The sequence below is a fragment of the Pelodiscus sinensis genome, chromosome 1, assembly GCF_049634645.1.
Source record: "Pelodiscus sinensis isolate JC-2024 chromosome 1, ASM4963464v1, whole genome shotgun sequence".
Taxonomy (NCBI): domain Eukaryota; kingdom Metazoa; phylum Chordata; order Testudines; family Trionychidae; genus Pelodiscus; species Pelodiscus sinensis.
The window spans coordinates 67,731,810-67,745,983 of record NC_134711.1 but is presented as its reverse complement, the minus strand read 5'-3'; the positions used below and the strand labels follow the sequence as shown (position 1 = coordinate 67,745,983).

The 14,174-nt window shown below is 51.9% G+C and overlaps 1 protein-coding gene across 1 annotated transcript in view; it reads right to left on the bottom strand.

Moving 5' to 3' along the window:
* LOC112545529 (glioma pathogenesis-related protein 1-like) overlaps positions 1–13,895 on the bottom strand; it is a 33,300-nt gene extending 19,405 nt beyond the window's left edge. Inside the window, exons 1-2 of the mRNA XM_075932037.1 lie at positions 13,513–13,895; positions 828–1,073 (exon numbers count right to left, since the gene is read on the bottom strand). Of these exons, the coding sequence (XP_075788152.1) occupies positions 828–1,073; positions 13,513–13,698 (432 nt within the window). The 5' untranslated portion in view covers positions 13,699–13,895. The remainder of the gene's footprint in view (positions 1–827; positions 1,074–13,512) is intronic.
* Positions 13,896–14,174: the final 279 nt, after the last annotated feature.

Here is a 14,174-nt window from a genome sequence, read left to right as displayed (position 1 = left end):
GTGCTGCATGAATGCCCACCAAAAGCTGCTGCTGTGCTGACGCTAGCGATGCAGCCCCCGCCAGCCATCTGCAAGTTGGAAGAAGCACCCACCAGAAGAATGCCCTTCTCCACCCCACTCTGGGAATTGTAGACTCCCTGGACCTATCCCATGGCATAGAGGTCACCCCAGGACCCATGGGAAGGGACTCCTCAGCTCCACTTCAAAGATCAGTGTATTTTTTATTTATATTTAAATGCATTATGGATTTTACAGATAGGTCCAATTTTAGTTCATTTTTATGGAATGTCCATGAATGTATTGATGGTTGGCAACACTGCCAGGAGCAGAAATGATGGTGGACAAAGCACCACTGAGAGTGGACATAACAATCTGCAGAGCTAACCCCCAAGATGGCCAGCAGAAGTCATCAGTGTGGGGAGTGGAGCCCTGTCACACTCCCTGTCTTCTGAAGAATTTTCTCTGTTTCTTGTAAGATTAAAAAACGAAGAAGACAAGAGCAGGGTGTTTTGGCTATACTGAATACCAAGTTAGAGAACATTTCTATTTACAAAATTAACATAATCACAGTATTAGGATGTCTTGTGTAACCCAAGTTGTTGTGTAACCCAAGATGACACTTTTCAAACTATCTTAAGAATCAGCTAACAGTTTGAGGGTGGGAGCTATTTAAGCACCTGAAAGCAACACTGAAAGAATGGAAGTATGAGTCATTAATTATAATCGCTATTTTCCAGTAACGGGTAATTATTTATTGTCTCCCCAATTCTAATTCTTGGAATTGTTGTGAGCTGTGAAAAATGTTTTGGTAATAAAAATTAATTTACCTGAGTATAATGACCACATGTTTTAGTACATTTCCGAGTCTCAAGAGTGTAGTGCTGGACTTCATCTTTCCAGAGTTTGATGGCTGTAACAACAGTAAACATGCTGCGACTTCCCGTCCATATATTTTCTCCAACGTGCACATAATGAGGATGTGACATAAATTTTTCTGTTAAATATGGACTATGTTTAAAAAGGCATTTTTTTGCCCATGCTCTGGCAGTCCGTGCTAAAGCTGCATCCCAAGTCTGCAAAATAGGAAAGTAGAAGAAAGCTGTGCAGAGAGTTAAATTACAATGCATTTTTATCCATCAGACAAATTAAGACAGAAAATGAATATCTATAAACTGTATTAAATTAAAAATGTTTGTAAATTCTGTACAACTATACAATAGAAATATTTTGTTCCTCTTCTGTCATTCAGTCAAGCACTCCAAAATCCTGGTTTTAACTTATTAGTGAACTGATTTGGTCACAGAAGAAAAGGTGACCAATTATTAAATCAACTTCTGTTAGTGAAAGAGACAAGCTTTGGAATCTACACAGAGCTATTTGTCAGATCTTGGAAAGATACTCTGAGGCTGTGTCTACATTGGCCCCTATTCCGTAATAGGGATGCAAATGTAGCACTTTGGAATAGGCAAATCCGCGGGGGATTTAAATATCCCCCACGACATTTGCATTAACATGGCTGCCGCTTTTTTCCGGCTGGTAGATAAGCTGGAGAAAAGCGCCAGTCTGGACGCGATCCTCCGGAAAATAAGCTCTTTTTCCGGAGGATCTCTTATTCCTACTTTGAAGTAGGAATAAGAGATCTTCCGGAAAAGGGCTTTTTTCCGGAGGATCGGGGCCAGTGTAGACGCTCTTTTCCGGCTTTTCTAAAAGCCGGAAAAAAGCGGCGGACATTTTTATTTAAATGCCGCAGGGGATATTTAAATCCCCCGTGGATTTCCCTATTACGACCTGTCAAATTAGCATGCCCCTTTCGGAAAAGGGGCTAGTGTAGAAGACGTAGCCTCACAGTGTAGGCTATAGAGCTATTTCATAGCTGTGTAGACTTCCGGATTCAGCACAAGTCCCGGATTCCTTCACAGGGTCGTAGTGCCCTGGTGCCTGCGGTTACCTACCAGCTCTGTGTTCTTGGAGAACCAGAGCATGGCCACCTGTCAGCCCTGTGTTCTTGGGGAGCCGGGGAGTAACACTCATGGAAAACCATCCCCCTCCCCCAGGCCTCTGCTAGAATCAAAGACAAAGCAATGAAAAGGCCAGGGAAGACACACCTAAACTCCTCCAGACAGAAGTGATAGAATTAAGGAAACACTCCAGCCTCATCTGTATGGAAGATAGAACAGAGAGACCTCTCCATTAGCATACAAAATGGAGAACAGCTCTTCCAAAACAGGAACCGCACTGAACTATGGGATACTGAACGCAAAGAAACACTGCCTAATGGGAAAACTCTGCTCCAGATGCTAATGAACCCAGTCCTGCTCACACCCAAATTAGTCATTATCAGACCAATTCTAGTAATGGATCCTATTGACATCCAAAATACTGACACTGCCTAGTTGCATTGTGAGCTTCTTCATGGAACATCATCAAAACTAGGCGTGATCAGTCTCTATTGTCTTACCTGTTTAACCATAAACAAATCCAGGGTCTCTTCAAACTATTGTCCTATCCCTATAAAAACTCCTATCCGTGCCCAAGAAAAACTGTTCTGATACCTGGATTTAAACTGCATCAGTTCCATTGAGACTTCTTCATCTCTTGTCTGATCGTGCTAGGGGCTCTGCTCTGCTTGTCTCCTGCCCTCTGAACTCCCAGCTCCCATCACCATCTGGGAATCCTGATCAATGCAAGCTTCAGGAGCAGTGAGGTCTCTCTCTCTCTCTTCCCCTCCTCCTCAACTACCTCTCTCTAAACACAGCTTCCTAATCCTGCCCTATGTAAACTGTTACAGGAGGCCCTCACTTTGCGATGGCCCAATTTACGACACCCTCCCAAACTTATGACCTTTAAGTGCGGAAGGGGCCGAAATCCTCCAACTTATGTCCTCAGCCCCAAATTTATGATGGTGTACGACACCTGTCGTAAATGCGAACTCAAGTTACAATGCCCCCGACTTGCGACGGTCTCCCAGGAACCGATCGCGTTGCAAGTCGGGGGCAGTCTGTATATGGTTTGCTAGCCCTAACATCTGTCATTAGTTTCAGTTTAGATTTAATACTGTAACTGTTAAATTTGATATTTTAACTGTTTTGTGTGTTTAGCTCCCCATATATATATTCACCAACCAGAAATAAATGACTTTCATTGTTAAGCTGGTTGCTTCTCTCTTTTCCTTTCCCTCTTGTTCATTCTTCCTCATGGGGTGTTGTTTTGGCTTCCCCATTCACTCTGCAACAATGCTTCTTGTACCCAAGAAGATCACTGTGGTGCCCAAAATCCTGTGGGGTTTGATCATCGTGTGATTTACCAGTGAATGATTGTGGTGTGAAAGTGGGGATAGAGAGGTGCTGAACCTGCAGGCATATGAGGATGGCAGTTTAAAGTACTGTTAAATCCAGCCCACTGAGTCCAAAGACACATGAGGGTGCAGTGTGGCATTGCTGTTAAAGCCAGCCTGCTGAGTCCAGGGACATATGAGGGGTCAGCTTGTGAGTGCTGATTACCCCTTCTCTCAAACGTGCTCTGTTAGTGGGTGAGTGTCCATGTGTTCCTAAGGTGAGAAGAACCCTGTCCTGAGGAACATATTTCCTGCAGGAGAATTCCAGTGGGAAGGGGAATTGGCAGCAGGGAGAACTCAGCTCCAAATGAGAGCACAAGTAAGCACAAGCAGTACACTGATAGAATTGTTAACCTCCCCCAGCCCCATAAGAGTAATCCTAGGGCAAAACTGGTAACACTTCCAGAGCCCAGAACTTTATGTAGCAATGAAGCATCCCCACAGCCTGAGCCCTGTGAGTCTGAGTTCACTGGCATAGCCCAACCACAGGTGTAGCTGGTAAACAGACATATACAAAGTGTAACAGCTAAATACAAAGAGGAACAGATTGTTGTAAGGATGTGTCTAATCTACCGGGTTTTGTCGACAAAAGTGGACTTTTGTCGACAAAAGTATACTTGCGTCTATACTACCGCCACGTTCTGTCGACAGTAAGTCAACAGAACGCGTCAGTTTTGTTGACAGCGGTGAACCTCATTTTATGAGGAAAAACTTTTTTTCAACAGTGTTCTGTTGGAAAAAAAAAAAAGACCTCCAAGGAAACCCCCTGCTGGACAGTCCATCTTCAGGGAAAACCTCTATTGTTCCTGTCTGTAGCCATATTTTACAGGCACAGACACCCTGGGCAGGCATTCGGACAGGAAGCTGGCCAAAGACCAAGACTGTCAGCTCGCAGCTCTCCCTGCCTTCCTGCCACGTGGCCATGTGTGAAGCCCAAGATCCCAGAGGCCCCCAAGGACCTTTGAAGGAGCCATCATAGGTGCCCTCTAAGGGAAAGAAGAGAGCTCCAGCCTGGTCAAGGACAGAGGTCCTGACCCTGCTCGAACTTTGGGGTGAGGAGGAAGCACTCCAGGCCCTGCACACCCGGCACAGAAATGCGAACATATATGGACACATGGCTCAGAGGCTGGCACAAAAAGGGCACCACCCGAGGACATTGGACCAAGTCCGGGCCAAAGTAAAGGAGGTCAGGCAGGGATATGTCAAGGCCCATGAGCACAGCTCCACCTCAGGTGCAGCACCAGTGCACTGCGCCTACTACCAGGAGCTGGATCACATCCTGCGTGGTCGGGACCCACTGTCTGCCCCAGTGCTAGTGCAGATGGGCTTGCATACACCGGTGCAGCACTGTCAGGAGGGGACACTTCCAGGAGAAGTTGAGAGGAGGAGGACACCAATGAAACCACTGTGACCCTGACCCTGTAGCCTGTCCCTGAGACCCAGGAAGCCTCGCAGGCATCCTCCGAAGCTGGCGAGGGAGCCTCAGGTAAGTGCAGTCAGGGTCACAGACACAGAAGGGGGAGGTGGGAGCAGAGAGGATGCAGAGCAATCTGCACATGTCTTGATCTTCCTGGACAGCTTGCATCTATCTCTCTGTGCATGTGCAAGCAGGCGGGCAGGTGGTGGGTATGTGGGTGGGGGCCCTGGGAGACCCAAGGTGCTCCAGGTCCTGTCCTAGGTCTTGTGACCCACTGTCGCTGCACGCTTCCCTGGCCTGTACGGCCATGATGGGGAGAGGGGATGTGGGGGGTGGGGGCGGACGTTGCCTTAGCCACAATGGGGCCCCTGTGAGGCTGGGGTGGCCGGCAGGGCCAGACGTGGCCTTGCAGTGACAACATTCCCATCCCTTGTTGTAAGGACCTATTCACTGAGCCCAAGCAGGGACAGTGTGTGAATTCCTGACACTGATCAGTTCTCCCTCTTCTCCTCCACAGCTGGGCCTGCTGCTGCTGACCACAGGGAAACACCCGTGCCATACCCACCCGGTCCCATGGCACCCGCAGGCATTGGCGGGTCTACAACAACCTCCTAAGGAGGCATGTTGAGGCAATGGAGAGAATGGAGGACACCATCGCAGAAAGGGCAAGGGAGGAGGCTCGCTGGCACAATCGTCTCCTGGAGGATTTCCTCCCCCAGTGGAGCACTATGTGTGCCAGTGTCCAAGAGGCCCTGGCTGTGCCAGGTCCTCTCCCCATGGGGATTCCTCCCACTCATCTGGCTCCAGCCCCCTTTGTCCCCCCTTCCTCTCCCTCAGCCCCTGTCACCCCTTCAGCCCTGCCCCCTCTACCCTCCTTGCTTGGGCAGAGCCATCTGCATCCCCCTTCTCCTTCCCACACCTGCACGGCCCCAACTCAACTCCGAGGATGGCAAGGTCCACGGACCCAAGGTGGCAAAGGTTTGCAGACCAGGCAATACGGTCATCATCCGTAAGCTGCTTGCCAACCCTCCCTCTCTCCCCACTCCAGGTTGACATCCCCCTTCTTCCCCCAGTTTTAAAAACAGTAGTAGAGTTTACGAAAAAGTTTATTTTTGATTACATTTTGCACAGTTCTATTTTTTATAAACAGTTATTTATTTGAATGTTAATTGTTAATAAACATTATATTTTTGAGATTTAACATGGTGTGTGTCTCTTAACTGTCCGGAGGCTGGTGCAGGGATGACTTGTGGGAGGAAAGATTTTGGGACGGGGGGCCCAGGCCCACAGTCCCCATTGGGGAGTCCTTGGGGAAACTCATTGGGTTCCAGCTAAGAAGTGCTCACACAGAGCCTCCCGGATGCGGACCCCCACCTGATGAACTTGGCGAACGGCAGCAGTCCAAAGCTGCGCAGACTACCTCCCCTCCACCTCAGCCATTGCCCCCCAGCCTGGGAGGAAGGCCTCCCCTTTGCTCTCCACTGGTTGTGGAGGATGCAACATGCAGCCACCATCTCTGGGATATTGCAATCCCCCATGTAGAGGCAAGTTAGCAGGCACCTAAACCTTCCCTTCAGCTGGCCAAAGGCGCATTCCACCTGTAATCGCACCTGTGTCAGGTTCGCATTAAAGAGTTCCCTGCTCGGGTTCAGATGCCCAGTGTATGGCTTCATGAGCCAAGGCATGAGGGGGGTACGCCTCATCGGCCACAATGTAGACAAGCATCTCCACGTCTCCAACAGCAAAGTTTCGCTGAGGGAAGAAGGTTCCAGCCTGCAGCCTTTGGTAAAGGTGCGAATTGTGGAAGATCCGAGCATCATGTGCCCGGCCCAACCACCCCACACAAATGTCTGTGAATAGTCCACGGTGCTCAGTCAGGGCCTGCAGCACAACGGAGAAGTACCCTTTTCTGTTAATATAACAGGCTGCTTGATGGGGTGGTGCATGGATGAGAATGTGAGTTCCATCGAGCGCTCCTCTGCAGTTTGGGAATCCCAGCCCAGCAAAACTGGCCATGATGGCGTCTAGATTTCTGAGGCAGACAATCCTGTTCAGCAGCTCTGAGTTGATGTCCCTCACCACCTGCAGAAATAGACACATACAAACACACAGAATAGGAAGTTAGAAGGGTTGCCCAAGTCCTTGGGAGCTTCCACTCCCTCCTCCACCTCCCCCCCCAAGACCCCAGGACTTCCTCCCTCCCTCCCCCCGCAGTGATTGCTCCAAGCAGTAGGCTGGACTGTGGCCAGGAATCCTCACCACCTCCCCTCCGTGGCCCCCCCGCCTTTTCCTGTTACAGTCCCCCTACTCATCATGGACTCCCCCCCCGAGGGACTTACCTCCATCAACACAGCACCAACTGTAGATCTCTCCACACCAAACTGGTGTCCCACTGACCGGTAGCTGTCAGGGGTGGCCAGCTTCCAGAGGGCAATAGCTACTCTTTTCTCCAGTGGGATGGCAGGGCGCAGGTGGGTGTCCTGTCATTGCAGAGCTCCTGGAAGGTGGACTTCTGCATCCTGAAGTTTCGGAGCCAAGCCTGGTCATCCCACTGCTCCATTACGAGCCAATCCCACCAGTCTGTACTTGTCTCCTGCCTCCAAAATTGCCTCTCATGGAAAAAGTTCGGTGGCAAGAACAGTGCTGCTGCATCCCGAACGAGGGGCTCCAGGCTGGGTTCAGAATCTGGACCGGGCATTAACAGCATGAAGGTCTCATGGAGTTGCAGCAGCACTTGAAGCACTATGGTGTGGGGCCATTGCCTGCCCAGGAGCAGCTTTGGCTCCATTGCAAAAGGATAAAAATCAGAAAAACCTCCAAAAAAACCAAACTGCTGTGGTGTCCCAGAAAGCAGGGCACTCACAGCAAGCACTGCAAAACCTTTGTTGTCCCTCTAGGCCAGTGTTTCCCAATTTTATTTGGCTGAGGAACCCTTTTCAGCTTTTCAAAATTTCAAGGAACCCCTAGGTTTGTCAAGCAAAAAAAAAAGAAGGGGGCTGGGGGAGGAGAAAGGGACCCACCAGTTCATGAAATTCACATTCCTTCCCCAAGGCCCCCCCCCCCCATCTCCCTTCTATGAGGCCTCATCCGCTCTGTTCCCCTCCTCTCCATCACTTGCTATCCCCAGCCCTTATACCTGTCTCAACCTAGTGAGAGTGAGGTGTGGGGTGGGAATGAGGGATTTGGGTGTGGGAAGGGGTGAGAAGTACAAGCTCTGGGAGGGAATTTAGATGCAGGAGAAGGGGCTGTTGACTCGGGGAGGGGGCTCTAGGCTGGGGAGTGTTGGGTTCAAGTGGAAGGTTGGGGTGCTGAGCAAGCCAGGGCTTGTGGATGTGAGGGTGCAGGAGTTTGGGCTGGATATGTGAGGGACTCAGGGCAAGACGTTTGTGAGTATGGTGGGCTCAGGACACAGATTTGTGATGTGTGGATGGTGTAGGAACGTTGTGGCAGAAGACTGAGGATGTGGGGATGCAGGAGTGTGGGGATGTAAGAGGCTCAGGACAGGGGGTTCCAGTGTATGATAGACTCATATTTGGGGTCAGGTGGTGCAGGAGTGTTATGATGCTGCAGTGAAATGGGGGTTTGGTCCCAATTGGGGGCTTGTTGGCCTGGCTTCATTTTTAAATAAAATATTATGTCAAATTCAAAAGGTTTTAGCATTGTCTTTATATACGAGAGGGGTGAGAAACCTGTTTTGAGTCAAAGGTCACTGACCCACAGAAAAGTCAGTTGCCACACAAGTGAGATGCAAAAAAACCAAAAAAAAAGCTCCTCAAAAAACCCCAAGCCTCACTAATGTAGTCCCAAATGTGCGGGTGGGGGTAGGGGACAGAGTGCTAGTGGGTGCTGGGGCTGGGGAGAGGGTGCTGCTGGGTGGAAGGATGCTGGCTCAGGTGGCAGAGTGCTGGGGCAAGATGCTGGGACAGGCAGGTGACAGGGTGCTGGGGTCAGGGACATGGTCCTGCTGGGCACTAGGGTGACTGGCAGGGTGCTGGGACAAGGAACAGGGTGCTGCTGGGTGCTAGCGTGGATGGCAGGGTGCTGGGGCTGGGGCCAGAGCCAGGGCCAGGGTGGTGCTGAGTCCTGGGGTGTGAGGCAAGGTGCTGGGGCCAGGGCAGTGCTAGGGTGGATGGCAGGGCTGCCAAGGAGCGGGATAGGGATGGGGTGCAGCATATGGGAGGGAGCTGGGGGGCGGAAGGGGACAAGGTCTGGGTAGTGTGCAGACCAGATAGGTAGGGTGCAGAAGCAGGCTGGATGTAGGGTGTCTGGCTAGGAGGGAGGGTGCGAGGAGGGGACTTGGGTAGGAGTTGGACCTCCCTGATCTGGCACCCTCTAGACCTGATTGGTCCCAGATGAGGAATTTTTGGACCAGGGGAGGTCATTTCAGGGCTCCTGGTCCCCCCTTCCCCACTAGGCTTCTTTGCACCTCTATCCCCTGCAACCAAACTAAGCTGCCCACCCCTGCTGGTTCCCTGCACTTCCCCCAAAACCATCCCTCACAATCCAAGGGAGTGCAGCACCAGTTCCCTGCTGCCCCTCACAGCCCAACGGAGCTGCCCGTCTGTTCTGTATGCCCTCCCCCATCCACCTCAGCCCAGCTGAGCCCTGCATTGGTTCCCTGCATGCCTCCCCCTCAGCACAGCTGATCCCCATTTCCCTCCAACCCCCACAAAACTGCTGAGCCAAGAGCCGATTCCCTGTCCCTCCCTCCCCTTGAGTCTAGCCCCGGTTCCCGGCACCTCCCTCCTCCTGCAGTCAAACTGAGCTCTGAGCTCCACACACACACACACACACACACCCCACCCCACCCCACAGCCCAGCTCCCCAGACCTCCCCATTCTGCAACGCAGCTGAGCTCAATTTCCCTACACCTTCCCCCAAACCATGTAGACATGTGGAGCCAGTGCTGATTCCCTGCCCCTGTCTTCCTCCCTCCCCTTGGCTGTGTCTACACTGGCACGATCTTGCGCCAAAGCAGCCGCTCTTGCGCAAAAATGTGCTGCCTGTCTACACTGGCCATGTGTTCTTGCGCAAGTACACTAACGTTCTCATGTATGAAATCAGGGCTTCTTGCGCAAGAACTACGATGCTCCCATCCTGCAATAAGCCCTTTTGAGCAACTATTCTTGCGCAAGAGGCCAATGTAGATAGGCAACATGAATTTCTTGAGCAAGAAAGCTCTATGGCTAAAATGGCCATCCGCACTTTCTTGGGCAAGAGAGTGTCCACACTGCCATAGATGCTCTTGTGCAAAAGCACAGCTCGCACATGGAAGAGTGGATGTGTTCTTGCGCAAGAAACCAGTTCTTGCGCAACCAGTGTAGACATAGCCTAAGAGTTTCCTCACATGAGCAAAATGAATTTTGTGTTGTGCACCAGTATTGAGTTCATGTGGATTGTTTGGATGTGCCACCCAAGTTATTAATAAATATTTTTAAACCTCTACCTTTTCCCTCTGCTGCCATGTCAGCTCCCCTGGTGCCTGCTGCCCCCCGACTCCTCACCCTCCTCTGCTGTCCTGACTCCTGCTCTTCTCACTGTCCTCAGCCCTCCTGCAACCTGCCCCCCTCCACCAGCCCTTCTGTCGTCCCTGTGCCCACTTCTCCAGTAGCCCCACTCTGATCATGTGAGCTACCCCTCCTCATCCCCTCTTCTAACACCTCCCTCTACAAAACTGCCCTGCCTCTCTCCTCTGATGGTGGTCCCTCCACTGGGCAGGTGTCTGCCCAGAATCCCCTGGCACCTACACCTTCTCTTACCCCTGCACCCTCCTGGTGCCTCCGCCTTCCTTCACTTCCCCTGCCCTCTTTGCTCCATGTTTCCCTGATGCCCACCCCTCACCACCTTCTGCCCCCATTCCCCTCATGCCCCAGTGCCCTCCCACATGACTTGCTCCATCCCAGCCTTCCTCATGCCCACCCTTTCTTTCAAGCCTTCTCCCAGCACCTCCCCTCGCCCCTCTAGCCCCCAATGCCCTTACCCTCTCCCCTGCCAGCATCACCCTGTCCCCCTCCCACTGACACCTCCCCTCCTGCCCTTTTCCTCATTGCCTCCAATTGGCCCCCTGCCATTTGTCTCTTCTCTACCCTGTCCCTTCGGTGCCTTCCCCTTCCTCTCCACCTCCACACAAGCACCTTCCTCTCCCAGCCCTTCCCCTTTCCCACTGCACAAGCCCCAGCCCCTCCCCTTCCCGTACCTTCTGCCTTCAACTTCGTGGGGCCGGAGTCTGTGCTCTGTCCCCGGACTCCGAAGCCGCAACTCAGCCATGCGGCGCAACACAGCGCCCAGCAAGTTTAAAATCCCGGGCTGTGACGTTATGTCACGTCCGGGTGTCTCCCCATCCACTGGTTTGAGCGTGCTGCGCAGGGCAGCAGCAGCCAGCCAGGGGAAGCTCAGGGACGGTTGCCCACGGCGGGGACGGGTCCGGGGGAGAGACGCTCTGGGGCCGGAATGGGAGGACACGTGCGCGCGCGGGGGGGGGTCGGGACCCTCTCCAGATCCAAATATTGTGGGAGCATGGGCACCACAAGCCCACACAACTCGCCGCCCACGCCTCTGCTGGCTAGCCGGCTCTCTCTCTCTCTTTTTCAGAGGGGGAGGGGGAGCGCCGGCTCTTCGCGGAACCCCTCGTTTTGCTCCACAGAACCCCAGGGTTCCGCGGAGCACCAATTGGGAAACACTGCTCTAGGCGGTAAGGGAGGCAGCGGCAGAAGCAGAGTAACGGCTATTCAGGGGGGTCCCTTTAAGCACACATCTCATGCTGCCCCCATGCCCTGGCAGAATCGGTTCCGGGTGCCTTCTTTTGTCAACAGAGCATCCGGCAGTCTGGATGCTCTTTTTCGAAAAAGCAGATCGATTTTTTGATCCATATAATGCAGTCTTGATGCTCTTTTTCGACAGGCATTTTTGAAAGATACTTTCGAAAAAGCCTCTGTTGAAAAAAGCCTGTAGTCTAGACGTACCCTAAGAGACCATTCAGATAGAAGTGGGCAACTAACACTTCTGCAGCTGTAGAACAAAAGACAGTAAGTGTGTTATAAATGGAATCATCTTCTATAACTCATTGCAACATTTTATTTTTTCTTATGCTGCTGTTGAAAACTTAAATCTGGTCTACACTACAAGTTAGGTGTAGCTTATCTAGGTGTGCATATCTTACACTTCTGCCAATATAAGAACCCTCTTCTGCTGATCTAATAATAACATGTTCCTGAGTGATATAGAGCCAAGGTTGACATACTTAAGATGATGCAGCGTGAGTGCAGATACTGCATTTCTTAAGTAAACTATTATTGATCTCCAGCACTGATCACTCTGGTCACTACTGTGAACTCTCCTGCCAAAGATCACAGAGACTGGAAGCCCCGTCCCCCTTTAAATCCCTGTTAATTTTTAAAATTCCTTTCCTGGCTTGGCAAGCACACATAACGGCTCTCCACTGTTATAGTGGCAACTGCTGACTAGAGACATGGGAGGAGGCACCAGTCACATTATTGATCGCTTCCACACAAGACTCCTTCCCATGACACATCAAAGCCTCTCTGACCCAGCTCCAATCAGGGAGGCCCAATCTTGTGTGGATAACAATGGAGCAGCCCTTCAAATTGACTAAAGACATGTTCAACTGTCTTTCTGCATCTGCCGAGCCAATAGCTGAAGTATTCCTTGCTGTTGTCAAGGTGGCCAGTGTATAGTTTGTGCAGTAGGAGGGTACGGGATAGGCTGGGTCATCCAGGATCACTATTGGCATTTCAAAGTTGACAATGGCACTCCATCGGTTGGGAAAGCAAGTTTTTGCATGCAGCTTTCAGAAGAGTCTTATACTCTTAAGGATACATGCATAACACACTTTCACTGAGGTTGATAGTGGTAGAGATGTAGCCGTGTTAGTCTGGGGTAGCTGAAGCAAAATGCAGGACAATGTAGCACTTTAAAGACTAACAAGATGGTTTATTAGATGATGAGCTTTCGTGGGCCAGACTGAGGAAGTGGGTCTGGCCCACAAAAGCTCATCATCTAATAAACCATCTTGTTAGTCTTTAAAGTGCTACATTGTCCTGCATTTTACTGAGGTTGATGTAAGTGAAGCATTATCAGTGTGGTGAACGACTAGCCAGAACCCCATAGACCTTCTTTTCACCATAGGCCTTGCTCCTGGGAAGGGGGATCAGCCCCAGCCTTCTCCTGGCTGGCTGGAGCATGTTAACTTGGGGGACCATGTAGGTACTGAGTACATACACTTCACACATTCCCTGATTACAGGCCTGAGATATGTATTTCATGGTAGTGTAAATGGCTCCCCACCTGTTGGATTTACAATGCAGGCAATGCCTAATCTGTAAAATAGGAACAATGATACAGGTTGAGCCTCTCTAGCCCAGTACCCTGGGGACCTGAGTGATGCCAAACCAGAGAAATGGCCAGATCACAGGAGGTCAATGTTGTCTAGCAGCATTACCAACACTTAGAAAATGCTTTGGCAGCACCAGCCAGTCAAGATTCAAGTATTTATTAATATTTGTATTGTTCATTTCTGGCTCTTAGGTCGGTTATAGCCTTGAACTTGCACAGGCGCTATGGGCCAGCGCCCCTGCCACCAGCCTCTCCTATATCCCCAATGGGATAGTGTCCCCTGCAACCAACCCTCCCAGTGTCCCCAGTGGCACAGCCCCCTCCAGACAGCGCCCCTTCTGTTCTCCACAGGGCGGCAGCCGCCCAGCTGCTCCCTCCCCTCACGGCCCCTCAAGCGGCGGCTCCCTACCATGTAGCGCATGTTGGTGGCCGTGGGCTGGACAGCGGAGCGATACTTGTTGTGCTCCCGCACGCAAGCCTCTATGAAAGTCTTGTTGGTGATGGTCGGCAGGGCCGGCCGGACCTTTTTGCGCTGTGGGCGGCACATGCCGGTCAGCACGCCCAGCCCCAGCAGGGCCAGCAGCCAGAGCCGCATGGCGCCGCCCCAGGTCGCAGGGTGCTTTTGTCCCGTGCGCGGAGCGGCGCCTGGCGCGAGCTCAAACGGCTTCCAACGGTCACAGGGAGAATCTCCTGAGGCGAGCCCGATCCCCGTCGGCCTGTGCCTGTTCCCCGTAGCTGTGCACACGCACACACACCGCTGACTGTGCCCGCTCCCCGTACCTGTGCCCACACACACACAGCGCTGACTGTGCCCGCTCCCCGTACCTGTGCCCACACACACACAGCGCTGACTGTGCCCCTCCCCGTACCTGTGCCCACACACACACAGTGCTGACTGTGCCCGCTCCCCGTACCTGTGCCCACACACACACACCGCTGACTGTGCCCGCTCCCCGTACCTGTGCCCACACACACACAGCGCTGACTGTGCCCCTCCCCGTACCTGTGCCCACACACACAGTGCTGACTGTGCCCGCTCCCCGTACCTGTGCCCACACACACAGTGCTGAC